The 27,183-nt window shown below is 52.2% G+C and overlaps 2 protein-coding genes across 5 annotated transcripts; one reads left to right on the top strand and one right to left on the bottom strand.

Annotated features, from left to right (window-relative positions):
- On the top strand, nt 1–20,547 carry RUSF1 (RUS family member 1). 3 transcript variants are annotated; one of them, XR_001884806.1, is made up of 13 exons: nt 1–362; nt 553–667; nt 9,365–9,410; nt 10,524–10,556; nt 10,642–10,747; nt 13,085–13,186; nt 16,093–16,163; nt 16,242–16,426; nt 16,505–16,562; nt 16,992–17,062; nt 17,777–17,831; nt 17,942–18,019; nt 19,094–20,547. XR_001884806.1 is itself a non-coding variant. In XM_017868542.1 (13 exons), exons 1-13 carry the CDS (start codon nt 63–65, stop codon nt 19,189–19,191), a joined length of 1,407 nt encoding a protein of 468 aa, XP_017724031.1. In that variant the 5' UTR covers nt 3–62; the 3' UTR covers nt 19,192–20,547. The 3 variants fall into 3 exon arrangements, 2 of the variants coding, with proteins under 2 accessions (XP_017724031.1, XP_017724110.1); XM_017868542.1 differs by having other exon boundaries at nt 3–362; nt 17,688–17,831; XM_017868621.1 differs by having other exon boundaries at nt 3–362; nt 16,248–16,426; nt 17,688–17,831.
- Nucleotides 19,259–26,910, bottom strand: SLC5A2 (solute carrier family 5 member 2). 2 transcript variants are annotated; one of them, XM_017868429.1, is made up of 13 exons: nt 26,756–26,910; nt 25,289–25,360; nt 25,109–25,213; nt 24,154–24,318; nt 23,771–23,876; nt 22,646–22,726; nt 22,287–22,516; nt 21,871–22,006; nt 21,548–21,655; nt 21,266–21,346; nt 20,990–21,158; nt 20,698–20,913; nt 19,259–19,922 (listed from the first exon to the last, which is right to left on the bottom strand). In XM_017868429.1, the coding sequence occupies exons 3-13, from the start codon at nt 25,113–25,115 to the stop codon at nt 19,491–19,493; spliced, it is 1,731 nt and encodes a 576-aa protein (XP_017723918.1). In that variant the 5' UTR covers nt 25,116–25,213; nt 25,289–25,360; nt 26,756–26,910; the 3' UTR covers nt 19,259–19,490. The 2 variants fall into 2 exon arrangements, with proteins under 2 accessions (XP_017723918.1, XP_017723858.1); XM_017868369.1 differs by having other exon boundaries at nt 21,266–21,416.
- Nucleotides 26,911–27,183: the final 273 nt, after the last annotated feature.

The raw sequence follows: 27,183 nt of genomic DNA on the forward strand, positions 1-27,183 counted from the left end.
GGAAGTGCCGCCGGCCACGTCCACCGTGCGGCGGGAGAGGGGCTGCGAGCCAGAAGCTCGGCATGGCTGACGACGCAGGCCTAGAAACTCAACTGTGTTCCGAGCAGTTCGGGTCCGGGGAGGCACTGGGCTGCCGCGCCGCCGCGGACGGGAGCCTGCAGTGGGAGGTCGGGGGCTGGCGCTGGTGGGGGCTCTCCAGGGCCTTCACAGTCAAACCCGAAGGACGAGATGCGGGCGAAGTGGGGGCTCCCAGGGCCCCCTCACCACCCCTCTCCGGGCTCCAGGCCGTGTTCCTGCCGCAGGGCTTCCCTGATAGCGTCAGCCCGGACTATTTGCCCTACCAACTGTGGGATTCCGTGCAGGTCAGCTCTGTCGTCTGGGGCAGGGGACAGTGCAGGCCACCCATCCCTCCCGTTTTGGACGGGTGACTGAGGCCTGGAGCCGAGCGGGGGGATCTGACATGCCCCGTACAAGAAGAACAAGAACAGATGACGGCACTTAGACCGCCACGGTCCTGCGCCCGCTTCTCACCCTACTTGTTTTCTTCTCCAGGCCTTTGCTTCCAGCCTCTCCGGATCCCTGGCCACCCAGGCAGTCTTGCTGGGCATAGGGGTGGGGAACGCAAAAGCCACTGTTTCAGCTGCCACGGCCACCTGGCTCGTGAAAGGTGAGCTGCACCCCCGGAGCCTCACGTATTGCTGCTCTCAGCCCTGCCTTCACTGGGCTCTTATGTGTATATATGTATGGACTCGTGCCCCATTAGGTAGAATTCAGGCAGGTCTCCCCATTGATTAGAGCGGTGCTTTGTAACCGAGTCTTACTGCCGACATCTGGAAGACCCTCATCCCACTCACCAGCTTGGCAGCCGCACTCCATTCCCCACACAGACTTCTGAGTCTAAATCATCTGGATCCCAAATCCCGTCCCTTCCCCTTTATCCCTATTCTCTTTGTGGAAGATTGCATGAGAATGCGATTGATTAAATAAAACTGCCCGCTGCCCAGGATAGGGGAAGTTGGTGAGCTGCAGAAAATAAAAGATATAATTGGTCCTGAGTAGAAGGGAGGAAAGAATGGAAGGTATTGTGTATGCTCTGGGATACCAGATGATGCTGTAAATAATAGAGTGACTATCTGCTGAGTGTGTACAGCTTTTTAAAAATTGTTTAAGAAAAGAAAAAAAAGATACAATTTGGTACCATGCCACCCAGAGAGGGAAATAGAACAGAAAAGGGAAATTGTTACATGTTCTACAGGAGGAGGCCCCATGGCTTTTGCCACTGTCCTTTGTCTTTCACTACTGCTCCCAGGGGATATTAGGCTGGTGCAAAAGTAATTGCGGGATTTCTTTGTCGTCGTTGCCATTAAAGGTAATGGAAAACCCGCAATTACATTTGCACCAACCTGATACATCAGCTCTAAGGGAAAGCTCATTCCGTTAGTAGAATCAGTCTGGCCACATCCCTTGTGAGCCTCTCTGGATTTTTTTGAGAAACAGGAGCCTTCTGTTTACACCTTTACCATTAAGACTGAGAAAACTGGGCCGGGCGCGGTGGCTCACAACGCTTTTAATCCTAGCGCTTTGGGAGGCCGAGGCAGCCGGGGCAACAGAGGGAGACCCGAATCTCTATTTTTTTTTTAGACTGGTAGTCTCACTGTCTGGAATGCAGAAGTGCAGTGGCAAAATCTCAGCTCACTGCAGCCTCCGCCTCCCAGGTTCAAGCGATTTTCCTGCCTCAGCCTGGCAAGTAGCTGGGATTACAGGCGTGTGCCACCCTGCCCCACTAATTTTTTGTATTTTTAGTACAGAGTTTCACCACGTTGGCCAGGCTGGTCTCGAATTCCTGACCTTGGGTGATCCATTCACCTCAGCTTCCCAAAGTGCTGGGATTATAGGCATGAGCCACTGCACCTGGCTTGTTGGCCGTATTTTTGGAATGCATTTGGAGCTTGGGTCAGTAGTTGCTGTTTTCATGTGATATTACCAACGTGTTGCCTATACAGATTGAATATCCCTTATCCAAAATGCTTGCAACCAGAAGTGTTTCGGATTTCAGGATTTTTTTTTGGATTTTGGAATATTTTCATGTATATAATGAGATTTGTTGGGGATGAGACTCAAGTCTAAACATGAAATTCGTTTATGTTTCATATATACTTTATACACATACCTTAAAGGCAGTTTTATACAATATTTTCAATAGTGTGATTGAAACAAAGTTTGTGTTCATTGATCCATCAGAAAGCAAAGATGTCAGTGTCTCAGCCACACATGTGGACAATCTGGTTGGTTGACATCCCCATCATTCCTGACTCTGAATGTATATGCTATCAAGAAGCAGTCATTTTCTTATACCTATTCACACATAAGTACTTAACAGTATAAAACATGATACCCCACTAATAGTGAGAAATTGTGTGTTCAGGATAACTAAGCAGCACAGCAGGTCACCAGAACACCTGTATCAGCTTCTGAACCACAGCAGCAGCAACAAAAACGGCAGGCTGTCAGTCTTCAGCTGTTTTGATGAAAAGGTTACTGGACACCATATTTTATTTTTTTTTTTTTTTTTTTTTTTTTTTCTGAGCGGAGTCTTGCTCTGTCCGCCCGGGCTGGAGTGCAGTGGGCCTCTATACAGTACTATGTATAAGAATCACGCCGCAAAAGCAGCAGTTCTCTCTTGCCGCGCAGGTATACACGACAAGGAAAAGAATGGACTCATCCTTGTCCTGTCTGAAACTCTGAGACGCCATGGCTAGAAGGAGACGTGAAACTAGCGCGTTGGCGCGCGTTGGGTTCTTAACCTTTCTGTTCCTCGAGACTAACGTTTAATGTTGTCTCGTATATAATATATTGTAGATATATATTGCAAAAGAATATGAGTATCACCAGTTCGAAAATTCTTTGTAGGTCCATTACACACTAATATCGCTATGTGCAGGTACTCGATTCTGTATTATAGACCGTCAGTAGAACCCTCCAACGACCTCAGAGACTGGGCGCCCATATCACAAATGAGTCGCCTCGGAGGATCTTCAGGGCGTTATGAAGGCGCTAGTCGCAGCCCGGCCAGTCGGAGCGACAATGAATACTCTGAACTGTGTGTATTTATATATACTGCTTTGGAACGACAATCGTGTAAAGCTGCTCTTGTCCATTTGTACACCAAGTTGACTTGTCATAAACATTCATTTGTTTGAGGACAGTCTCTTCTGATTCATTTGAAAGTAGTTTCAGACATTTTATTGGGTAAATCTTTCATTTGTCCAAATCTATATATAGCTCTTTCCAAGGGAGACAGAAGAAGCTGCTGGGCTCTTCCTCTATCTTATGGCTGAAGATACTAGGGAGAAAGCGATATTTCTGCGTATTGTGGTGGTATTATTTTTGATGTATTGACTGTCATGTGTCGATTTGGTCTCCTCATTATAACTGTGAGTATTTACCATCTCGCAATACGTGCAGTACTCTGGATTAACTACTCTGCAACAGTGAACCTGATATTTAATTAGTTGTGATATTGAAATGTCTCGCATGGCTAAATCTGGGTGGCCTCACTGTATACCTCTCATCCATACTCTCATCCAGTGCCTACACCCTACTACCCCTGTACCCAGTTAGTCGCGACAAGTGCTCTTTCTGTCGCCACAGTCGCATGATAGCTGTCCTCTTCCATATGATCATCATGATTATATCCTTAGCTGAAGTGTGACTGAATGTCTTAGTCTGTTATATTTGTTTGTTGAGACCAGACGCGCTCCTCTGTCGCCTCAAGCGACCCGGTAGGTGCAGGGGTTTACTTTCTTGTCGAGGGATTACTCGGACGGACGATGTCAGACATGAAAAACATGGACACAGGAGACAACCTCGCTGTAGTGATGTTGACCAATAGAATCACCGTTGTGGCTCGGGCGCCTCCGGCGAAGCTCAGGGGCTCGCGCGGACATACTACATGTGTAGCCAGTCGCCAAGCATACTGCGACCTCGCCGATGCTAGCCATTTCTTTGTATTTTTTGGTTCTGTCGTGAACGGGTCGCTTCTTCACCGTGGTATGTTAGGATATGCATTACTATTTGTCGTCTATCTCGTGCGCATAAGGGGGAATGTCTGGCAGGAGACACATGACCTTTGTGTTTCGTGTCAAGATCGTCGGGGGCGTACACGCCAAGATAGTCGCTGGCGAGATGAAAAAGAGCCTGGTGAAGCCCAAAGGGGCATCCTCCGTCGACCAAAATAAAGTTCAGGGGCAGGGTTACCTCGCGCGTGATGCCCAGATGTGGCACGTAAGCATGAAGATTTATTGTTTCTCTCTCTCACAAAAAATAGCATCATTATAGGTGTGATATATATATATAGATGGAAGGATATAGTTCTACAGACATAGGTCATTGAGCTGTTCTCAGTACATTTACTCCCCTCGACTGCAGACCCCTGCGCGCAAAAGTGTGTTTTGTATCAACTATTCCATCAGAGCAATAGAACGAGTGTCCTGACTTTGGCACGGTGGTTCTCTATCATGCGAAGAATAAACTAAGTATTCTCGTCTCCTAGGAAGTTCTTAGACACGGAGACTCAGAAGCAGTCTTATGCTCTTTCTTATTATCTAAAAGAACAAGACTCTAGAGCTGGCCTTCTCTTTTACTGGTAATGTGCGCTGTCACACTCTCTCAGCCACTCAGGTACTAGTCCCTGTACCGCAGGGTCGCAGTGTTGGGCCAAAGATGGGGGACAGTTCAATTCTTCCTTCCCACGAGGCAACATCTCAGGACTGTCTCGCAGTCGGGAAACCTTGACCAATATCCAGCTTTCCTGGGCAGAGGTCCCTTACAGCTCTTCCACAGTGCATTGTGCCCCTGTTAATCGAGACTGGAGAATGGTGATGACTTTTACAAGCATATGCCTGCTAAATATATTGTTAACAAGGCACATCCTGCCACAGCCCTAGATCCCTTAAATCTTGATTCCATACGGCACATTTTTGTGAGGCACAGGGTTGGGGCTAAAGTTTACAAGATTAACAGCATCCTCTCAGGCAAAACAATTTTCTTAGTACAGATCCAAAATGGAGTTTGCTTATGGTCTTCCTTGTTTACACAGACACAGTAACAGTCTGATCTCTCTTTTCCCTACAAGAACAGTTTGTGCTGTTTCACCATTGGCTGTTTCTACTGTTGGCGTCGTGTCTGCACTCCCAAAAGCTGTGGATTTTGGAGCATTTCAGATTTTAGGTTTTTTGATTAGGAATGCTTAACCTTGGCCAGGCATGGCGGCTCATCCCTGTAATCCCAGCACTTTGGGATTGGGGAGCCAAGGTGGGCAGATCAGTTGAGGTCAGGAGCTCAAGACCAGCCTAACCAATATGGTAAAACCCCATTGGTACTAAAAATACAAAGATTAGCCAGGCATGGTGGCACATGCCTGTAGTCCCAGCTACTCGGGAAGCAGAGGCAGGAAAATCACTTGAACCCTGGAGGTGGAGGTTGCATTGAACCGAGATAGTGCCACTGCACTCCAGCCTGGGCAACAGAGCAGTATCCTGTCTGAAACAAAAAAGGAACGCTCAACCTTTAACTCAGACAAGTTATTAAGAAAAATTAAGATCATTTTAAGATATGAAAAAAAAAGGCGGGGGCCAGGTGTGGTGGCTCACGCCTATAATCCCAGTACTTGAGGAGGCCAAGGCAGGTGGATCACTTGAGGTCAGGAGTTAGACACCACCCCGGCCCACATGGTTTAACCCCATCTCAAACAAAAAACACAAAAATTGGCCTAGCGTGGTGGTAGGCACCTGTAGTCCAGCCTGGACGACAGACTGAGACTCTGTCTCAAAGAAAAAGGATGAAAAATCTACTTTAAAGGCTTCTTGTTATTGGCTGGGTGCAGTAGCTCATGCCTATGATCCCAGCACTTTGGGAGGCCGAGGCAGGCGGATCACCTGAGGTCGGGAGTTTGAGACCAGCCTGACCAACATGGAGAAACTCCGTCTCTACTAAAAATACAAAATTAGCTGGGCGTGGTGGTGCGCGCCTGTAATCCCAGCTGCTCAGGAGGCTGAGGTGGGAGAATCACTTGAACCTGGGAGGCGGAGGTTGTGGTGAGCCAAGATCATGTCATTGCACTCCAGCCTGGGCAACAAGAGCGAAACTCCATCTAAAAATTAAGTAAATAAGGCTTGTTATCAATAGTAAAAGAAACTCTCAATTAGGATTTTACAAGCCCATTTTCATCAGACATGGGAAATTTCTGTGCAGAGCTTCATATGAGAAAATTACTTGGAATTTTTTGATGTGATCATTTTCAGTTACATGTCTCTCAGTGGAACATGATGCTAATTGTCATGAGTAGCAATAGTAATAAAACTTGTTGCTAATATTTTGGCAACCTACCTTAAGCCGCACATTTTTTACCGCACATTTTTTACCGCACATTTTTTACCGTTATATGTATCTCTGTAGCAGCCATATTAGTTAGCTGCCATTATTCATTTTTTAGATGGAAAAACAGACAAATTTTTTTGTGTGGTTATGTAACTTATCCAGGGTCACTCAGGGCCATGATTTTGACCCAGGCGGACTTATTCCTGTATTCAGCTTTTAACTACCACACTCTTTTGCCAGCTAAGATTTTCAAGTGGAGCCAAGTACAATTGTGGTCATTCCTTACTAGGACTCAGATGTTTCTAGATCTTACAGCTTGGCTAATTGTAAATGAGGAGGGAAAAAAAGCAAGTGGGAGTTAAGTTTTCTATTCTAGTGGACAGTATTGACTCAGATGATAGGGAGTATATGTATCATTTGTCCTGTAAATGCCTCTGATGATCCATGGAAAGGTAGCATAGGCTCCCTTTCTGTCAGGTGACCCAAGGAGGACATACACCTGAGTGGATACAAGTGTGTATCCAAAGGGAAGAAAAATAGAGTCTGGGTTGGACATAGTGGTTCATGCCTATAATCCAAACACTTTGGGAGGCGGAGGCAGGCAGATCACCTGAGGTCAGGAGTTTGAGACTGGTCTGGCCAACATGGTGAAACCCCGTCTCTACTAAAAATACAAAAATTAGCCGGGTGTGGTGGTGCGTGCCTGTAATCCCAGCTACACAGGAGGCAGAGGCAGGAGAAGATCTTGAACCCAGGAGGTGGAGGTTGCAGTGAGCCAAGATCACGCTACTGCACTCCAGCCTGGGTGACAGAGCGAGACTCCATCTCAAAGAAAAGAAAAATAGAGTCTGCCCCACGGACTCCTTCTCAACAGGTAAAAGTAATCCTGCCATGTTCACAGTCACTAAGTTGATTCAGTACCAGAATCTTGAATGGCACAATGATGATTTTGCCAAGAATATAATGTACTTGAAGGGAAGAGGTTAAAGTGAGTGATGGGAGGCCTGTAAAACCACCTTGTTGGGTATTACTTCCAGGGTCAGACAGGACAGAAATGGAGAAACAAAGCAGGCCAGATGGCAATAGCTTGGACCCATGCTTTCCTTCAGTGAGATAGCCCCAGCTGATGGTGGCCGTGAGAGAGGGCAGCCCCAGTGTGGCCATGTCTTCAGGTTCTTCCAGAGAAGCTGGAAATCCATATTTTCTTGTAAAATGCCCCAATTTTATTCATCAATCTGATGGGAGTCTCAGTGAAAGGGAATGATCCCTCCCAAGGTCTCAGGATCATTGTGAAGATGAAAAGGCACAGGTATTTCAGGTGTGCACCAGAGCGCTTACTGATTTCCCTCAAGTCCAGGGTGGGCAAGCATGACTCAGTGCCCAAGAAGGCTCTGGAAAGGGGAGAATGCATCTGCTCTCAGTGGAGAATGGGAGGGCTGGTCCAGGTCATCGCATTTATGTTTTGTGGAAGCTCCCAGCCCTCATTCCCATAACGTCGTGTCCTTTCTCCTACATCCCCACCTCAGGGTCAGTGCCCTCAAGCTCAGACAAGTCCAAATCCTCTCTCCGTGGTGTTTGTCCTCTCCCATGTCCACTGTATGAGTCTCTCCCAGGTGTCTCGTTCTAAAATATTGCTGCCAGGCCTAATGGGTGCTACTGTCTGTATAATGGATGGTCCAAATTGACAAATTTTTTCTGTAAAGGGCCAGATCTTAATGCTTTGCAGGCTTTATAATCTTAGTTGCAGTAACTCAGTTCTGCCATTGTCGTGCAAAAACAGCCATAGACAATCAGTAAACAAATGGGCATGGCTGCATTCCAGTAATACTTTATTTCCAAAACCAGGGAGTAGTAACAGTTTACTGATCCCTGGTCTAAATCAGTGTTTTCTATACTGATTGCTGTCTGCTCTTTGGCTGGATTTTGATCGTGGAATCATCTCGGTCACTGTGGTCATGAAGTACTTGGCAGAGAGAGTTAGGTAGCCAGAAAGCATTGGTTGTGCAAACGAAGGTCCCACTGATTCCAGAGACTTCTCTTACTCTGTCCAGCCTAAGGAGGCCTGTCCCTCTGCCATGCGACCCCAGCTGCAGTTCAAATCTTTTTTTTTTTTTTCCTGAGACTGGGTCTTGCTCTGTCACCCAGGCTGGAGTGCAGTGACGTGATCATAGCTCACTGCAGCATTGATATCCTGAGTTCAAGCCATCCTTCCACCTCGGCCTCCCAAGTAGCTGGGTCTACAGGCATGCCACCATGCCTGGTTAATTTCTTTCCCACTTTTTGTAAAGATGGGGGTCTTGCTGTGTTGCCCAGGCTGGTCTTGAACTCCTGGCCTCAAGCGATCCCTGGGCCCAAACCCCCTGTAATCTCAAAGTGCTGGGATTATAGGCCTGAGCCACCATACCCGGCCCAAATCCTGTTATTTATTTATCCCGTAATAACCATCTGGAGCCACCTGCCCAGCCTAACAGCTAGAATAGGTTAGCAATAACCTTTGAATTTCCACTTAAGATTTCCTGCTTTTTTGAATAGTTTTACCAAATAGGTAAATATTCCTAAGTGCTATGTTGTTTAGTTTTAAGTTTAGAGTTTTACGAACTGTGCTGTATGTGGTCTTCATGAGTTATTTTCATGCAAGAGTTTAATAGTAGTATTCATCTATGAATGAATGCCTCTGGGTGAATATACTAGAATGTATGTATTCTGTCAGTCAATATTTGCATTATTCCCAGGTTTTTTGCTGTTATGAACAATTCTGCAAAGAACGTTTCTTGTCCATGTCTCCTAGGGGACATATTGAGGAACTGCTATTTGTAGGCACTTCTGACCCCGTCATGCAGCTATGACTGTCTGCAACTTCTAGTACCAGATTGAGTTCCCAAGGGCAGTGACTCAGGATGAATTGACCAATTCAGTGCCAGGGTCTGCCAGGCCCCACAGCTCCCACACCTCTTCCTTGCTCCTTACCTGTGCCTTCTCTCCCCAGATTCAACCGGCATGCTGGGCCGCATCGTCTTTGCCTGGTGGAAAGGGTGAGTTTGTCTTCCTGGCCAGCAACTCTGGCAACTCTTCCTAGTGGTGGTAGTAATGATAGTAATAGTATTGCCATTAATTTTGATTGTTAAGGGTTCCATGAGATGGTCTATGCAAAGTGCTTAATGCCCGTGGCATCGTACATAATAGGGCTAAGTAAACACTAGCCACTATTAACAGCTGTAACTGTGCCCCCTGAGCCTCTGTATGTTGTCTCTAATCCTTACAGCAACTCTGTAGGATGGGATTGGATATGTACATTTCATAAATGTGAATGAGGGAAGTTACTTGCCCAGACCATACAGCTTATAACTAGTGAGATGGGATTTGAACCTGAAGCCTGTTCTTTCCATGATACTGGGCAGTTCACTGGGCAGAACCCTCAACCAGGCCGTGTGTTCAGGATCTCCTTATGTGTGTCTGATACCCCTCCCAAGAATGTTCCCATTCCCTCCAGGAGATCTCAAACCGAGACTTGGGCCTAATGCTGCAAATCCTGAGCTGGGCTGGGGCCGCAGTATCCTCCTGACCCTAGAGAAGTTGTTTCCAAGTGTTTGTGCACAGGGCAGGGAGTCACTGTCTGACGAAAAGGGCAGGTGAGGTCCTAGGCCTGGATATCGGAGCCCAGATCTCTTAGCCTTTTCCCCCACTGTTCGTGTGATCCAGGGAAATCATATCCCCTATCAGGGCTAGTTGTCTGTAACATGCAGGGTTACACACTCAATGTGATGTTTACTAGTCCAAAGTACACTCGCTGGGTACCCTCACTCTAAAGCAAGAAGAAGAATAGGGAGAGGCAGAGGAACCCAGGAAGAGCCTCCCTCCAAGGATGGACAGAGGTTGGGGAGCAGCCACAAGACAATCAGGGTTTTCCTTGGTAAACCATGAGTTCATAAGCGGGAGACACTAGGCAATCAGTCAGTCACTGAAGATCCTTCCAGCTAATGGTGGCATTTTAGGTAGCAGTGACCGGGTGTGGGGACAGATCTCTGTCTAGGGGTGTGGATTTTCCTGAGCTGTTCAGACTTTACTGTGGTCCAGGACTCCCCACACTGCCCATAGGATGTGTTTCTCCTTAAATCCAAATTACAACAACCTCTCCTCCCCAACAGGAGCAAACTGGACTGCAATGCCAAGCAGTGGAGGTGAGGAGGAGCGGGGATAAGGGAGGAGAGTCTTCCATTATGAAAGTGTCCTACCTCTGACCTCTAATCTCTGATCCCTCCCCAGGCTTTTTGCGGACATCCTCAATGATGTAGCCATGTTTCTTGAGATTATGGCTCCTGTATACCCAATCTGTTTCACTATGACCGTCTCCACCAGCAACCTGGCCAAGGTAGCCACCTGTGGGGCACCCATCTGCCCAAGACACCTGCCTTGGTAGTGTGTGAGTTTACCTGGGCTCTGTGTTCAAGCCACTTCGAGAAGAGTAAGAAAGTTCAGATGTTTCTACTCAAACCCAACCATCCTTTCTGACCCTCCTCCAGCCAGACAGCGTCTAGTGCCCCAGAAAGTGTAAGGCAATGTCTAGAGCCACAGGACTGGGGAGGGAGCTCCGAGCTGAGAAGTGGAAAGGGGTTGTCCAACATCAACATTTGGGACCAGCTTCCTTGACTTCCGTTTGGTTCTTTCAGTACAGTATTTATGGAGTGCCTGCTGCATGTTTGGCACAGAATGTGGCCTCCTGGCTTTGGAAAGAAACCACACATAATTGCTTCAGTGTTTGTGGAATTATAGGTACAGGTATTCCAAATGAGAAATGTGGGGGCCTGCAAGAGAGTGAGGCGGGGATTCCAGCCTGGTCAGGGAGTGTAGGAAGAGCTGCCCCGAGCCTGGGTCCTGAAGATGGAGTTTAAGGTGCAGGGCGGGTGTTCCCAGCAAAAGAAACAGCACAGCTTAAGGTCTGGAGGCAAGATGGAGATGGAGCACAGACCGCACCGTGAGCTGGGGGACACGTGGGGTGCAGGTACACTCTTCCTCCACACCAGGCTGTTGCCTGCACAACCTTTACAGGTTGGTCTCATCCAAATGAGGACACTGAGGCCTGGCGTGGTTCAGTAAAGAGCATATCCTGTCAGAGTTAAGTACCTGGCCCAGAGGAGAAACTCAAAAAAATGGAAGACCCATTCCAGGGCCCGTCTATCAACTTAAAATCACATTAGGGCCATGTTTCTCCATAAGCACTGGCATTTGGGTTACAACGGTTCCTTGTGGTGGAGGACATTTAGCTTCCCTGGGGCAGGCCTAAATGCTATGAGTACCCCTAAACAGGGTAGGAAAACCCAGAGAAAAGCATGGCTATAGCTATGGACCGAGGGTTGTGCCCTCTGGCTTTTGCTTCAAACTCTGCCTTTGGGGCCTCAGTCTCTTCATCTGTCCAACAAGGGAATGGAACAGGGCCATGAGCTTCCCTCTGAAGACCCGTCTCTAGAGTTCCCCTCTCCACAACCTCCATGTCCAGCTATACCAAGAGAAGCCAGTTTGGCTGTCATCCATGCTACCGCCACCACCACTGCCACCACCTCCTCCTCTTCCCCCTTCCCCTTACCTGTCACCTTCAGCTGAACCTTCAGTTCTATTATTTTTCCCTCCTCAAAATCTCTAATCCATTCTCTCCTCCGTCTCCCTGTCACCACCTCTCACTGCTGAGAGAGCACTGTTGCTTCCCAGGTAGCCTCCCTGCCGCTCCCCTCTCAGAGCAGCCTAGTGATCCTTTCAAAGAGGAAAGTGATCAAGTCACTCTGCTGCCCTGTTGCTCTTAGGGAAAGACCTTCACCAGGCTTACCAGGCTCTGCATGGTCAGGTCCGTGTCAGCCATTCTGCCCTCACTTTGTCCCTCGTTCCTCTGGCCTTGGAACAGACTGTTTCCTCTGTCTGCATATTAACTTGTTTATTTATTATCTGTTGATCTATACGCTCCATGAGGGCAGGGCCTGGGTCTGACTTGTATCACAGCACCTAAGTCTATGTCTGGCCTCTAAAAGAGCCCTCAGCCTGGGGTGGTGACTCATGCCTGTAATCCCAGCACTTTGGGAGGCTGGCATGGGAAGATCTCTTGAGCCAAGGAGTTCCAGGCCCACCTGGGCAACACAGGGAGACTCTGTCTGTATTCAAAAACTGAAGATAAATAAAAATAGTAATAAAAGAGCTTTGATGAACTCAGGATGATTGTAGGTGACTAGTGACCCTCCTGATGAGCTTTATCCTGCAATCTCAGAGGGAGAGTTCTGGGCGCCCTGGGAGGTCAGGGCCATCAGTGGAGGTTTTGACAGCTTTCACTGGGGCAGGAAGAGAGTAGAGGAATTACAGGAGGCAGATATAAGCATGAAGCTGGAAACCAGCTTGAGTCTCCTGCCAGCAATGGGGAGGGTGTGGCCAAAGCAGGAGCTGGAGGGCTGGGAGTTCTGGGATGAGAATGGTCTTTGGGCCTCCACCTTGGAGAAGGAAATTAAGCTTCTGTGAGGCCAGTCCCCAAGGTGGTAGTGGCAGGCGGGACTCCAGTTTCCTAGAATAGGACAGGGAAGTTGAGCCTAGGGGGCATCAAGGTAAGAAGTAGATACCAAGGACAGCATTCACAGTTTGGCCAGGGCCAGGTTTTCTCCAGCTGTTCTGAGTGCCTGTGTTACCAGGACACATGTCTCCACCAACCTTCTCTCTTCACCTCCCCACCCAGTGTATCGTGAGTGTTGCTGGTGGGGCCACTCGGGCTGCCCTGACTGTGCACCAGGCTCGGAGGAACAACATGGCTGACGTGTCAGCCAAGGACAGCAGCCAGGTGAGCGCCAGAGCTGGAGGGAGGGCGTGGGGTGGGGAGGGGAAGTGGGGAGCAGCCCCTGAGTGCCCTGGAGGGCCCAGGAGCACATAGGAAGAAGTGTGGGTGCTCCCTGCTGACTCAAGACACCCAGGCAGGAGTAGGGTTTGGGCTCTGGTGGCAGCAAGTCTGAGCTGATCTCAGGCCCTGCCTGCCACCTGTGTGGCTGAGAGCAAGCCCTCAGCCTTGCCCTCTCCAGACCCCACCTTGCAAGCTGGATGTTCTGATCACATGAGGCCCTACATGTCAAGGCAGTTGGCAAGTCAGAGGCACCCAGCACGTGGGTTTGCTGGGTCACTGGCTGGGGCCTCCACTCAGCAGTTTAGCAGGCCTGCTGGCCCAGCCCCCCTACCCGCCCCAGGGAGCCTAGAGTTGGGGTAGGGACACCCCTAAGGCTGAACTCTGCATGGATTAGACCTCCACAAACCCCATGCTGAGGGCTTAACTCTCTCGCCTGTCATCCTAGCACTTTGGGAACCCGAGGTGGGAGGATCACTTGAGGCCAGGAGTTTGAAACCAGCCTGGGCAATCCAGCGAGACCCCATCTCTACAAAATGTATAAAAGAAACACTAACCAGGTGTGGTGGTGCACACCTGTAGTCCCACCGTCAAGCCCAGGAGGTGGAGGCTGCAGTGAGCTATGTTCACCCCAGTGCACTCCAGCCCGGGTGACAGAGCAAGACCCTGTCTCAAAAACAAACTCTCACACCAACCTTGCAAGGTAGGTACTACATTAGCCCTGGTTTACAGATGAGGAAATTAAGGCCCAGGGAAGTACCAGTAGTGTGAGATGGTTTTCTTTGACACTGAAGCAATTTAGAAACTGCTGTTCTATGCATTCCTACTTTCTGGCCTTCTCTTCCATTGTTTGGCTCAATAATCTTAACCCAAGCTAATATTTATTAAGCACTAACCATGTGCCAAATATTTCATTTCCGGGAACTCTTTAAATTCTCACAGTGGGCATGTGCAGTAAATGCTCATGGTTGCCTTAGTACAGATGAGGAAATAAAGCATGAAGAGGTCCCATCTCCCTGGGAATCCCTGGGGAAGTCCCTTCTCCCAGGATGCTCAGGCTCATTCCACCCATTGTCTCTTCCGAACCTAAGTCCACAGGCTGTTAAGGAGCAAGAATGAAGCACAGGACAGGCCCCTCACCGCACGACTCCCGGCTCCATGCCTGCTGTCCCTCGCCTGTTCTCTCACTGGCCCCCAGCCCTCACCCTAACCCCAAGCCATTTTTCCCAAGGCCCCAGGGCTTCCTTTTTCCACAGAGTCAGGAACATATCCAGGACTAACCTGGGAATGTGTCAGTCCCACAGCAGACCCCAGCTTTCTGCTGACGCAGCTTTGCTGTCACTGGATGTGGCCACTGGAAATGACTCTTCCCACCTGGGAGAGAGGAGGTCCCTCTGCTCCTGAGCTTCCAAGGTTCCTGATCCCCAGTTTCCTGCCACACCCACAGCCTTTATTCCCACAGCATACGCCCTTCCCCGGGGGTGGCTGGGTGAGAAGAGCTCTCCAGTCTCAGGTCCTCTCTGTGCCAGGACCAGCTCTACCTGGGAGCCCAGTTGTCAGGGGCACTAATCCAGACTCCACTCTCATGATGAGTTGGGGGCAGGGAGCCTGGGGTCCCCTAGGGTGATCTCAATCCAGCCATCAGAGTGTTCTTATAATATTGATACACAAGGGAAGAGGTGTGGATCTTGTTCCTTTTCTTCCAGGGTGGTTCCTTGACCCCTTTGCAAATTTATCTGCCAGTTATTGCATGCCAAAGGAGCTTGGTGGGAGGGGAGCAGTCAACTTAAAATCAGTAAATAAAAGTTATTCCAGCTCATGCCTGTTACCCCAGCACTTTGGGAAGCTGAGGTGGGGATCACTTGAGCCCAGGAGTTCAAGATCAGCCTGGGCAATATAGCAAGACTCATCTTTACCAAAAAATGCAGTAATAATCAGTGGAAGCATGGTGGTAGGATCACTTGAGCTCAGGAGTTTGAGGTGGTCATGAGTTAAGATTGTACCACTGCACTCCAGCCTGGGTGACAGAGCGAGACCCTATTTCTTTAAAAAAAAAAAAAAAAAAAAAAAAAAAAAAACACATTAGTAAGTGCCTGAGTGTGGGTCTATTCTGGTGACTTGCAAGGCAAAGAAGACGTGTTCATGGGTATTCCAAGGGCACCTACCTGGGCAAAGAAGCAACTGATACACATATATGTATTTAGACAGGGTATCACTGTGTCTCCCAGGCTGGAGTACAGCGGTGCAATCATGGCTTAATTTTTTTTTCTTTTTTGGAGACAGAGTCTTGCTCTGTTGCCCAGGCTGGAGTGAAGTGGCGTGATCTCAGCTCACTGCAACCTCCACCTGCCAGGCTCAAACAGTTCAGCCTCCTGAGTAGCTGGGACTACAGGCACACACCACCATACCCGGATAATTTTTTGTATTTTTAGTAGAGACATGGTCTCACCATGTTGCCCAGGCTGGTCTTGAACTCCTGAGCTCAGGGAATCTGCCCACCTCGGCCTCCCAAATTGCTTGGATTACAGGCACAAGCCACTATGCCCCACCAAATTTTTAATTTTTTTGTAGAGACAGGGTCCCACTATGTTGCCCAGGCTGGTCTCAAGCTCCTGGACTCAAGTGATCTGCCCACCTCAACCTCCCAAAGTGCTGGTACTACAGGTGTGAGCCACCTCGAGCTGGCATCTTTTAAATGACAGTTTACCCACCAAAAACTAAAAATTTACTCCCATTGCAGTAGGGAGCCCTGGGAGGTTGTGGAGCAGGGAGGATGGGGTGAAAGGCACTCAAGGGTACTCAGTGGCCTGGAGGGACACCCTCCAACTCCTACTCCCTCTGCCATTTTCCAGGAGACACTGGTGAACCTGGCAGGGCTCTTGGTCAGCCTCCTGATGCTCCCTCTGGTGTCAGGTTGCCCTGGGTAAGCTGGGAGCAGGGTGGGCAGGAGAGCCCCAGCTGGGCCTCTGCCTGCCTCGGCTACCTCACTCTCTCACCCCAGCTTCAGCCTTGGATGTTTCTTCTTCCTCACTGCCCTCCACATCTATGCCAACTACCGCGCGGTCCGATCCCTGGTCATGGAGACCTTGAACGAAGGCCGGCTCCGGCTGGTCCTGAGGCACTACCTTCAGAGGGGAGAGGTACTCGACCCCACTGCAGCCAATCGCATGGAGCCGCTGTGGACAGGTGACTCTGCCCCTTGTCTCGGGTCCTGTGTCTCAGCCTCTCCCACTGCCTAGGCGTCCTGACCCCAGCTTCCCACAGGTTTCTGGCCAGCTCGGTCTCTATCCCTGGGAGTCCCCCTACACCGCTTGGTCTCCAGGTGAGTGGCCTGGCGTCTCTCACTCATCACCGCTGCCACCCACACTCCTGCACACACCCCTCACTCCAGTTACACACTGGTCTCCCTGGCAAGGCCCCACCTCTCTGTCCTGGTTTCTTCATTGCTGCTGGACAGACATGGGGGCAGTGTGGGTGTGTGAGGAAGGAAAGGGTGTGTAACATGAAGCAGATGTAAGGGATGTGTTTGATAGGTGAAGGAAGAATGGGCAAATGGGGAGTTTGGATGACTGGATATAGGAAGAAAGGATAGATTTTGGTGTGTGGGTAATGGCTGAGGGAGAGAGGAAGTGAGGGGCCCTGAGTGAAGCCTGGATCATTTCAGTTCACCATGGGTGGCTGTTCAGTGGCTGGTTGGGCATGCCTGCCTTTGCTGTCCTCCACCCCCACTGCACTTTCCTGTCCCCCACAGTGTCTTTGAGCTGCAACAGCTGGTTGAGGGGCACCAAGAACCCTACCTCCTCTGCTGGGACCAGTCACGAAGTGAGTGTGCCTAGTTCTCCCAGCCTAAGATGCACCCTCCCGGGTTAGCCTCTCATTCCTCCAACCCAGGGACCCCAGCTCTGGGCAGTTTGGAGGCTGCCTGTTCTGGGGGTTGCTCTAGACCATTCAAATTATAGCTGCAATGCCCCAGTGAAATTCACTTCACCCCTTTGTAAAACAGAGCTAACAGTACCTGCCTTATTCCCTGCGGTGTTTTTATGAGGATCAGATAATGTGACTGCAAAGCATCTTATATATTGCAGCACTCTTAGTAAGGCTATGACCTTTGCTGTCCCTGGGAAAACCACCCTTCTCTCCCGTCCTGGGTTGCCTCTTGGGTAAACAAGTCCTTGAGTGTGCTGGTCTGCTGGTGAGTGTGAAAAGGCGCTTATTCTCACTAGCCATTAAAGAAATGCAAAATAGACCCAGCCCAGTGAGCTGCTGTGAAGTTGTATTTGGAAATTGGTCAGTTTGGAGCAACAGGAGATGGAAAGGAAAGGGTGAGGTGCTGGCCTTCCATGCCAGGCCAAGGTCTCAGGGTAGACAGGGGAAGCAGGGTGATGGGATCGAGGGGGTTTGGGAGGTTTCCATTCCCGGATACCAGTCTGTCTCTGGGTCCCTCCAGACCAGGTACAGGTAGTTCTGAACCAGAAGGCAGGCCCCAAGACCGTCCTAAGGGCCGCCACACATGGGCTGATGCTTGGGGCCCTGCAGGGAGATGGACCCCTTCCAGCAGAGCTGGAGGAGCTGAGGAACCAGGTGCAGGCAGGTAAGTGCCTCACAATCTAGACTGCTGATGCCTCAGGGCAGGGAGGAGAGGGGACAGACTCTGTCCTGCTGGAGGATACAGAGCTTCTGGTTCTGCACCCCCGCACCCAGGTCCTAAGAAAGAGAGCTGGGTCATCGTCAAGGAGACACACCAAGTGTTGGATATGCTGTTCCCGAAGTTCTTGAAAGGTAACATACCTCAGCTCATGGCTGCTTGGTCCCTGAAGCCTTGTCCCTGGGGGCCCCAACTTCCCCCACTCCCACCCTTCCATCTGAAAGGGGAAAGACTTGGGTTCTTGGTCCTGATGCAGAGGCTCACACCTATAATTCTAGCGCTGTGGGAGGCCTAGGTGGGCAGATTGCTTGACACCCTGCCTGGGCAACATGGTGAAAACTTGTCTCCACAAAAAAATACAAAAATTAGGTGTGATTCTGCACTTGTGGTTGCAGCTACTCAGGAGGCTGAGGTGAGAGAATTACCTGACCTGGGAGAGGTCGAGGCTACAGTGAGCCATGATTGTACCAGCCTGGGTGACAGAGCAAGACCCTCTCTCTCTCTCAAAAAAAAAAAAAAAAGACTGCCAGGCACAGTGGCTCACACCTGTAATTCCAGCACTTTGGGAGGCCAAAGCAGGCAGATACTTGAGCTCAGGAGTTCGAGGCCAGCCTGGGCAACATGGTGAAACCCTGTCTCTACCAAAAATATTAAAAAAAATTAGCTGTGCGTGGTGATGCATGCCTGTGGGACTGTCAGGAGGCTGAAATGGGAGGATCACTTGAGCCTAGGAGGCAGAGGTTGCAGTGAGCCCAGATTGTGCCACTGTACTCCAGCCTGGGTGACAGAGACCCCCATCTCAAAAAAAAAAAAAAAAAAAAAAAAGATGGATTCTCCCTGCAGTCCTAAGTTTAGCACTCAGTTTCCCTGTCTATAGGATGGAGAGCTTAGAATGATCTCTGAGGTGGTATCAGCGTGGATAGTCTGCGTAATCCCATTTGGCATGTAGGAAATGGGAGGATGGAGTGGGGAGGCCCTCACATTGATGAGGACGTTTTGTCTGGCACCTGTGCCATCCCAGCACTCTTCTGTGTGCCATTTCAATGAATTTTTGCTGCAGCCAGGTGTGGTTTCAGCCTCATTTTATGCCAGACTCACCCAGCAGAGGCAGTGGGAGCCCCATTAGTGCACAAAGCCTGCACCCAGCCTGTGCCTCTCCTTACCCTTGTCCCCAGCATTCCCGGCAGCACCCCATGATCTCTCCCCAGGACTGCAGGATGCTGGCTGGAAGACCGAGAAGCACCAGCTAGAGGTGGACGAGTGGAGGGCTACATGGCTTCTGTCTCCCGAAAAGAAAGTCTTGTGAGCGGCCCAGACAGAGGCCCAAGCCCAGGACAGGAACCTGGAGCAAGGACACTTTGGCCACAGCAGGACAGGGGAAAGGCAGCTTTATTTTTCCTTAGGGCAACTGCAGCGGGTGGGCCAGGCCCTCATGGGAAGTGACTGCCAATCAGATGCAGTGGGCCCCAGGCAGAGGAAGGCTGGGAGAAGGAGAGCCAGGACCTTCTCACCCCACTGCCCCTTCCCCTTTTCTGGGGAGCTCCGCAGGCTCCTCACCACCACTTCCTGTGAGGCTGTGGCTTATGGTGTCCAACACAGTTGGTCTTAGGCATAGAAGCCCCAGAGGAACACGGCCACCGCCATCATGAGCAGAGCATTGAGGTTGACCACACGGGCCCAGCTCGGGTCCTCACTGATGTCCTCCAGCCGCCTGGTTGCTGCCACTGCCTCCTCCTGGGTAAGGGGCGGAGGACTGCCCACCCCACCCCTGCTCATTCCACAAAACCAGAGCAGGCACTGGCGAAAGAAGTTTGGTGCCGGGGCTTGCGGCTCTGGGGGAAATTGAGGCCCTGCAGTTAGTTTGTGGGGACTCAGCTCTCCTAGCCCCACCTGCTGGCATGGTGCCCTACCGTGCATCTCCATGGCACGCTCTGGGCACCCATTCTGTACAGGGAGTGAGGACCCTTCCTGTTCATCAGCATCCAGGTCCTCCCGTTCCTCCTTGCTGTGCCGGAGACTGAAGACCAGGCGGTGGAGCTGGGGAGGGTGGGAGCACGGACTAGGTGGGAGTTCTGTCCCCCCATGCCCAACCCTGAAGTCTCTTGCACACCAGCTCGTCACTGCCTGCCCTACCCACCTCTTGAGTTCACACAGCCAGCCCAGGCTTAACTCATGCCAACTCCACCCTACATGGCAGCCCTGTGCTCTCGGGATAAACCCCGAGCCCCTGAGCTTGTGTTTACAGCTGTTGGCCCTGCTCCCCCAGTTTCATCAGCTCAGGTCCCCTGTCTACACCCAGATGGTAGCGCTTGCGACCCTGGCCTGGCAGCCCTGCTCATAGTGTTCTGTGCCTGTGTGCTCCCACCCTTCCCTCCTGCTGCTGCGGATTCCCTGTCATCCTTCCACACCCGGATCTCTTGTCCTGTCCTCACCCCACCCTGCCACCATCAGCCCTGTGTGGAGCCACCTGCCCTTCAGCAACAAAACCAAACCTTTTTGTGAGCGTTCAAGATGGTATTGTGCCCCACCAGTCAGATCCTGTGTTTTGAGTCCCAAAGGCCATGCCAAGGATTGGCTCTGGGAGGCTTTAATCACCAACCCATCAACATCAAGCCTCCCCCAGGCCGGTTCAAATAAATGTATTTAAATAAAAATGCTTGCTGTGCAATTGCAACTGCAGCTGGACCCCCAGCCCGCTCCCAATCCTTAGTCTAGAAATTCAGGTCCTCCCCACTGCACTCCAGGAAGCAGAGGGCAGGTGTAAGTGGTTGCTGTGTCCCACAGTGCTTGTTTGAGGCACCCGGCCACTCACGTGCTTGCGGGGAATGGGCGCGGTGCACAGCGAGACCAGGAGGGTGAGGAGGCCGGAGCAGAGAAACAGCACGATGGCGAAGTAGAGGTAGTGCACGCCGCAGAGGAAAGCCGGGCACGCTGAGGGCTGCACACAGCTGCCCGAGCCGAAGGAGAACTCGGGAATCAGGCGTGCCAGGCCCATCAGGAGGCCCCCGATGAGTCCCCAGAAGGCGCCCTGCGAAGGAAACAGGTCAGCCTGCTCAGGATGTGCAAACCCAGCCCTGCTGTCGCCATGCACGCATGCCGCTCACCTGCTCATTAACGCGCGGCACGAAGAGTGCCAGCACGAAGACGGCGGACACGGGCGGTGCCAGGTAGCTGGAGACGGCCTGGATGTAATCGAAGAGCTGCCCGCCCTGCGCCGCCTGCACCACGGGAAGCCACGCCACCGACACTACCACGATGAACACCACCCAGAGCCTGCGGCGGAGGCCGTCGGATCGAACCCTGGACCCTGGACTCCCCTGCGCGTGCGCAAGCCCCCGCCCCGGCTGATCCGTTAGGGAGGAGGGGAACCCAGGCCTCACCGTCCCACCAGCAGCAGCTCGCGGTCGCCGGCGCTGGGCCGCAGGCGCGTATAGATGTCCATGGTGAAGAGTGTGCCGCTGCTGTTGAAGATGGAGGCCAGCGAGGACATGAGCGCGGCCAGCATGACCGCCAGCATGAGTCCGCGCAGACCTGCGGGCCGACGGCAGCCGTGAGGCTGGGGCCACTGGGGGTCAAGGGCGGCTGCAGCTGCGGGAGGGACGACCCCTCCCAGCAGCGGGCTCCCCAGCGAGCTTGCACCTGTGGCCGGGGACCGCCCTCACCGTTGGGCATGAGCTTCACGACGAGCCGCGGGTAGGCAATGTTGGAGCAGCCCACCTCCGTGCCGCACACGCGCCTGCACACCTCGGGCACCACGCACGCCACCTCGTCTGCCAGAGAAAGCCCACCGCGCGGCTAGGGTGGGGCCTGGTCTGGGAATCCCAGGAGGTAGGGACCGGGAATCCTAGCAGAGGAGGCGTGCGATCCCCGGAGGGAGGCGGGACTCCGCGCCCAAACTCCCGAGTCTTAGGAGGGTGGCTAAACTGGGAGACGGGTGCCCGGTCGCTGGCACAGGAAAGGGACGGGGCGGGGACGCGGACGTTACCCGGGTACAGAATGCGGCTGATCATTCCCGGCATGACCATGAGGAACATGGGCGTCAGCTTCAGGTACCCGCACAGGATGCAGCCCGCCTTGATGTGGGTCAGGCTCTTCCCGGCCAGGCAGCGCTGCACAATGACCTACGGGAGGGGTGTTCAGCTGCCCGCGTGCGGGCCTCTCCTTGGCCCCGCCCCGCGCCCGGGCTCTAATATGTGCCCCGCCTCTGGCTGGTGAGTGCCCCAAGTTCAGCTGCACGCTCGGAGCAGATGGAGCCTTCTGTCTGGTTTAGCACCACCCTGGAGAGGTTCTCGCCTCTCAGACTGCGCCTTAGACAGTTGTGGGAAAGGCGGGGAGGGACTCAGGCTCCGCCCGTCTCGGCTCCGCCCCGGCCTCACTGCAGGCGCAGCCCTGTCCCCGCACCTGGTCGCTGCACCAGTACCATCCCGAGACGATCGTGAGTCCCAGGAGCAGCGCGGGCCACGGCAGATCCCCGGTCACGGGGTGCCGAAGCAGGTGGTAGGAGTCGGGCCGGGGTAGATAGCAGGAGGTGGAGATGTTTCCCACGGCTGGATCCTCGGACACCGTCAGCGAAGTTGCTGCTCTCAGGTATTTGTCGAAGAGACCCGAATACCCGCCCACCTCGTGGAAGGCTGCCAGGCAAGGCCGTCAGAGGACCCTTCTTAGGACCCTCAGACCGGAGTCGCGCGACGGCCCCGCGCGCAGGCCGAGAGCTCCGCGATCACGCCCTTCGCGCCCCTCCCTGGTAGGCGAGCCCCTACCGTAACCCATGAGGATGCAGGAGCCCCCCAGGATGACGAAGGTCTGTACCGTGTCCGTGTACATCAGCGCGGCCAGCCCTCCTGCAACAGGCCGGGGTCAGGGGACAGCCCAGCTGTTTATGTCACAGACAGGCTGGCCTTATCAATAAGCCATCTTTGTGGGAATTTGAGAGAGTTCCCCTTCCTGGAGAATAAATTTCAAAATGATGGCCCATTCTCGGGACTCATGCACGCAGGCACCAACAAGCAGGGCTTGGTGGGCAGAGTGTGGCTTAGTTTTAGGGCCAGGCCACACTTGCAGGACCCCCACTAGCAACCCCTCTAGGCCCCAGTTTTGTTTGTTTTGTTTTGAGACCGAGTCTTGCCCTGTCACCCAGGCTGGAGAGCAATGGCGAATTTTAGCTCACTGCAACCTCCACCTCCCCAGCTCAAGCAATTCTCCTGCCTCAGCCTCCCCAGTAGCTGGGATTACAGGCGTGCGCCACCACCTCCAGCTAATTTTTTGTATCTTTCGTAGAAATGGGGTTTCACCATGTTGACCAGACTGGTCTTGAACTCCTGACCTCGTGATCTGCCTGCCTCGGCCTCCCAAAGTGCTGGGATTACAGACGTGAGCCACTGCTCCCAGCCACCCCCAGTTTTTTCTGCGTCATCATAGGAGAGGGTGATTCTCTAAGATCCAATACTCAGTTCTGTTCCTTCTCAAGGTGGAGCCCCTCAAGCAGGCCTTGGCACCAAGCCCTGCCTACTCTGGTCCACATCTGACCTCAGGCCCCACCCCAGGTCCCTCTGAACCGTACTGAGTTTGTCTAGAGATCTTGGAGACTCGTCAGGTGCACTCTCCCAGGTGTTCAAGGCAGGCAAGAGCTGCTAAATCTTCCTTTTCTCGCAGTTCTCACTCAAGCCCAGCATGGCTTTCTCTCTCTGAACTTCCAGTCAAAATCCAAGAGACAGTAGAAAGAGAGGAAGCCTTTGCTCTCCAAATATTTAGTCCCTTCTCCTGCTTGGACCACACCACACTTCCAAACCTCTCCAGCTCGCTTTCCTCTGGCAACTCCCTAAACCCTGGCCACAGCTGGCAGCAGTGTCCCAGGCCCACTCTTTTTCCTAAGCCCCTGCTGGCACCTGTCACCGTGTAAATCATGGTGATGCCCAGAAGCGCGATGACGGAGGCATAGATGTTCCAGCCCAGAGCCTGCTGGATGAATACAGCTCCGGAGAACATGTCCACCTTTGGGGAGGAGCAAGTGCCAGGTCAGGACCCAGGGCAGTGTCCCTGGCCCACCTCCTGCCCAGACCATGCCCTGCTAGCTTCAAAGCTTCCCTCCATTTTTCCAGTTCCCAGCATTGTGGCTGGTGCCCTGGAGACATTCCTTGCAGGTCCTGCCTCCATCATCATAACCCTCACAGTGGTTTCTCCTAGGTCCCACGCCCTCCAGAGTTCTCTAGAGACCCCACTCATGACTCCGCCCTTCTAGGGCCCCATCGCATCCGCCACACGAGCTCACCGAGATCTTGGTGAAGATATACAGGAAAAGGGAGAGCACAGACAGGTAGAGGCGGATGCGGCGGCCGCCGAAGCGCTTGCGCAGGTACTGTGGCATGGTGATGACCCCTGCCGTCAGGTACACGGGTGCAAAGAGCCAGCCCAGTAGCAGCACCACGAAGAGCGCCTGCCGGGGGCAGTACTGCTGCTGAGGGTGGCTTTGCCCTCATCCCTGAGGATCTGACCTCTTCGTGAAGGTGCTACTCCAAGCGAGTGACCCTGGAAAGGGCCACATCTGGGGCCCAGAGGACAACTGCAGGCGATGGCCCCGGGGCCCCGGGCACCAAGGAACAGAGCTGACACCCTCCTGGGTTCTTAACTGGAGCCCTCCTTGTCTACCCAGGTTATCACTCCTGGCCCGTTTCTCCCAATGTTGTACCTATGTTCATCTAGATATGACCCCCAGCATAGACCCCTCAGACTGACCCGAGCCAAAGCCACCCAAACCTTGTGTCCCTCAAGGCTCAGCTCAGTGGCCTCCTCCTCCAGGAAGCCCTGAGCTCAAAGCCTGATCTCCCCTCCAACAGAAGCCTCAGTCCCAGAGCTTTGTATCTGCTCCTCACTTCTACAAAGGGCTTTAACTTGGCCCCAAGTTCCTCACAGACCACAGCTTCAGAGCACATCTGAGCAGGTGCTTCCCTGGCTTTGAGGCTGCTCACCCCACTCAGAGAGGAATACATGGAAGCTCCTAGAGGCAGTGGCTGGTCCAGGCTGGCTCACATGGCAAGTCAGAAGCAGGACCGACAGTGGTCACCCCTGCACCCCTCTACTTCCTGGCTAGATGTGTGACCTCCACTCCCAGCCCAACCTCAGTCCCACTGCCAGTCTCATTCCCCCTTTCCTGGAGTTTCCCCAAGGTGTGACCCTTCCAGATGTTCTCACTGGGGGTGGGGTTATTGGGAAAAAAAGGGCCTCACATTCCATTCGAATCCAGCCACAGCCAAGCCACTTGCAGCGCCAGTCCCTGCCAGGCCCACAAAGTGGCCACTGCCGATGTTGCTGGCGAAGAGAGATGCCCCAACCTGGGTGGCCAGAGGAGGGAGTGAGCAGGGCTGCTTCTCCAGGCCCCCTCCCATTCCCAGTCCAGCCCGTCTCACCGGCCACCACACCATGCTGCGTCCTGCCAGGAAGTAGCCGCCCACAGTGCCTCTGTTGGTTCTGCACATGGACTGGGAGACAGAGGCGGGGGAGACCTGGGTTTGGGGCACAGCCTTGGACTTCATTAGCGTCCTCAATACATTCCTCAGCCTTGTTTCTGGCTGAAGATTAACAAGCCTAGTTTCCCTGATCATTTGCACTGCCACCCCCAACTCCTCCCACTCAGGGCAACCCAGGCTCTAATCCCAGTGTCCAATTCCCCAAGTCTTTTCACATATTTTTTCTTTTTCTTCCTTTTCTTTTCCTTCATTTTATGAGACAGAGTCTTGCTCTTGTTGCCCAGGCTGGAGTGCAGGGGCATGATTTCGGCTCACTGCAATCTCCACCTCCCAGGTTCAAGCAGTTCTCATCCTCAGCCTCCGAAGTAGCTGGGATTATAGACACATGCCACTACACCCAGCTATTTGTATTTATTTATTTATTTTTATATATTTTAGTGGAGACAGGGTTTCACCAAGTTGGCCAGGCTGGTCTTGAACTCCTGGCTTCAAGCAATTCCCCTGCCTTGGCCTCCCAAAGTACTGAGATTACAGGCATGAACCATCGTACCCAGCCCCACATCTGTTTTTAGAGATAAGGTCTTGCTCTGTCTCCTAGGCTGGAGTGCAGTGACATGATCATAGCTCACTGCAGCCTTGAACTCGTGGGCTCAAGCAATCTTACCACCTTGGCCTCCGAGTAGTTGTGACTACAGGCACACACACAAGCATGCCTGGCTAATTTTTCCTTTCTTTTTTTTTTTTTTTTTTTTTTTTTTTTTTTTTTTTTTTAAGAAACAAGGTCTCATCCAGGCACAGTGGCTCACACCTGTAATCCCAGCACTTTGGGAGGCAGAGGCAGGAGGATTGCTTGAGCCTAAGAGTTCGAGACCAGCCTGGGCAACAGAGTGAGACCCCTCTCTATTTAAAAATAAATAATTTTAAATAAATTTTAAAATAAAACAGAGATGTGGTTTCACCATGTTGGCCAGTGTGGTCTCAAACTCCTGGCCTCAGTGATCCCCCTGCCTTGGCCTCCCAAAGTGCTGGGATTACAGGTGTGAGCCACTAGTCCCGTCTCAACTCCCCAGGATTTATCGTGCATGGATTTGGCTTGACCTTCCTGGGGGCCTTGGATATTTTCTGCTGGTCAGCCATAATGTGGCCAGGGGAATGAGACGCCATTTAGAATGTCAACCCTGATAAAAATCCATGGACCCCTTCAGCTAGCACACTCCCAAGGTGGGAAGACAAGGAAGGAATGTTGGCTGGGCCTTCCTGAGGCCCTCCAAAGACCTGTTTGCCCCCAGGCCTAGGTTTCTCCTTCAAAGATCCAAGCATCATTCTCCCACCCTTGGCCCCCTGAGACTTTTCTCCCAGGCCCCAAAGCCAGCAGCCCCCAGCAGCACCCCACCCCCCACTTCTTACCCACAAGCCAACGCCAATGACCAGCAGGAAATATGCAGCAATGACTAGAATGTCAGCAGGATTGTTGATCAGGGCCCTCTGGGCCCCCAGCTCTGGTGCCCAGCCTGCCTCTGTGTGCTCCTCCATTCTCCCCAGGATCTGCCCCATCCAGGGACCAGTCCCTGGATTCCCCCAGGGAAGGATTAATGGTTACCTCAGGGGCACTGAGCCGACAAGTCCCCCAGGTCTTGTTCCCGCTCCCCAGCTTTATTTGCTGAATCAGGTCATATCAAGGCTGAAGGCTGGTCCTGGGGAGCTGGACCCTTCCAAGTTCAAGAGCACTCCTTCCTGGGCCGCAGCCTCCGCCCTCTCCCCTGTGCCCCAGGCTCAAAATCACCTCTTTTACTCCCTAAAAATGCATTTATTCCTTCTTAGCTAAGCCAGCACCT

The sequence above is a fragment of the Rhinopithecus bieti genome, unplaced genomic scaffold, assembly GCF_001698545.2.
Source record: "Rhinopithecus bieti isolate Rb0 unplaced genomic scaffold, ASM169854v2 scaffold_63, whole genome shotgun sequence".
Lineage (NCBI taxonomy): Eukaryota > Metazoa > Chordata > Mammalia > Primates > Cercopithecidae > Rhinopithecus > Rhinopithecus bieti.

What these genes read in the sequence shown, in the direction of transcription:
- RUSF1 (XM_017868542.1), top strand. Translation starts at nt 63, where the DNA reads ATGGCTGACGACGCAGGCCTAGAAACTCAACTGTGTTCCGAGCAGTTC. An exon ending in GGCCACCTGGCTCGTGAAAG is followed by an intron (nt 668 to 9,364) that starts GTGAGCTGCACC and finishes TTCTCTCCCCAG; the next exon opens with ATTCAACCGGCATGCTGGGC. An exon ending in CCACCAGCAACCTGGCCAAG is followed by an intron (nt 10,748 to 13,084) that starts GTAGCCACCTGT and finishes CTCCCCACCCAG; the next exon opens with TGTATCGTGAGTGTTGCTGG.
- SLC5A2 (XM_017868369.1), bottom strand. Translation starts at nt 26,902, where the DNA reads ATGGGGCAGATCCTGGGGAGAATGGAGGAGCACACAGAGGCAGGCTGG. An exon ending in CATGATTTACACGGTGACAG is followed by an intron (nt 22,727 to 23,770) that starts GTGCCAGCAGGG and finishes GGCCTGTTGCAG; the next exon opens with GAGGGCTGGCCGCGCTGATG. An exon ending in CTGCATCCTCATGGGTTACG is followed by an intron (nt 22,517 to 22,645) that starts GTAGGGGCTCGC and finishes CTTGCCTGGCAG; the next exon opens with CCTTCCACGAGGTGGGCGGG.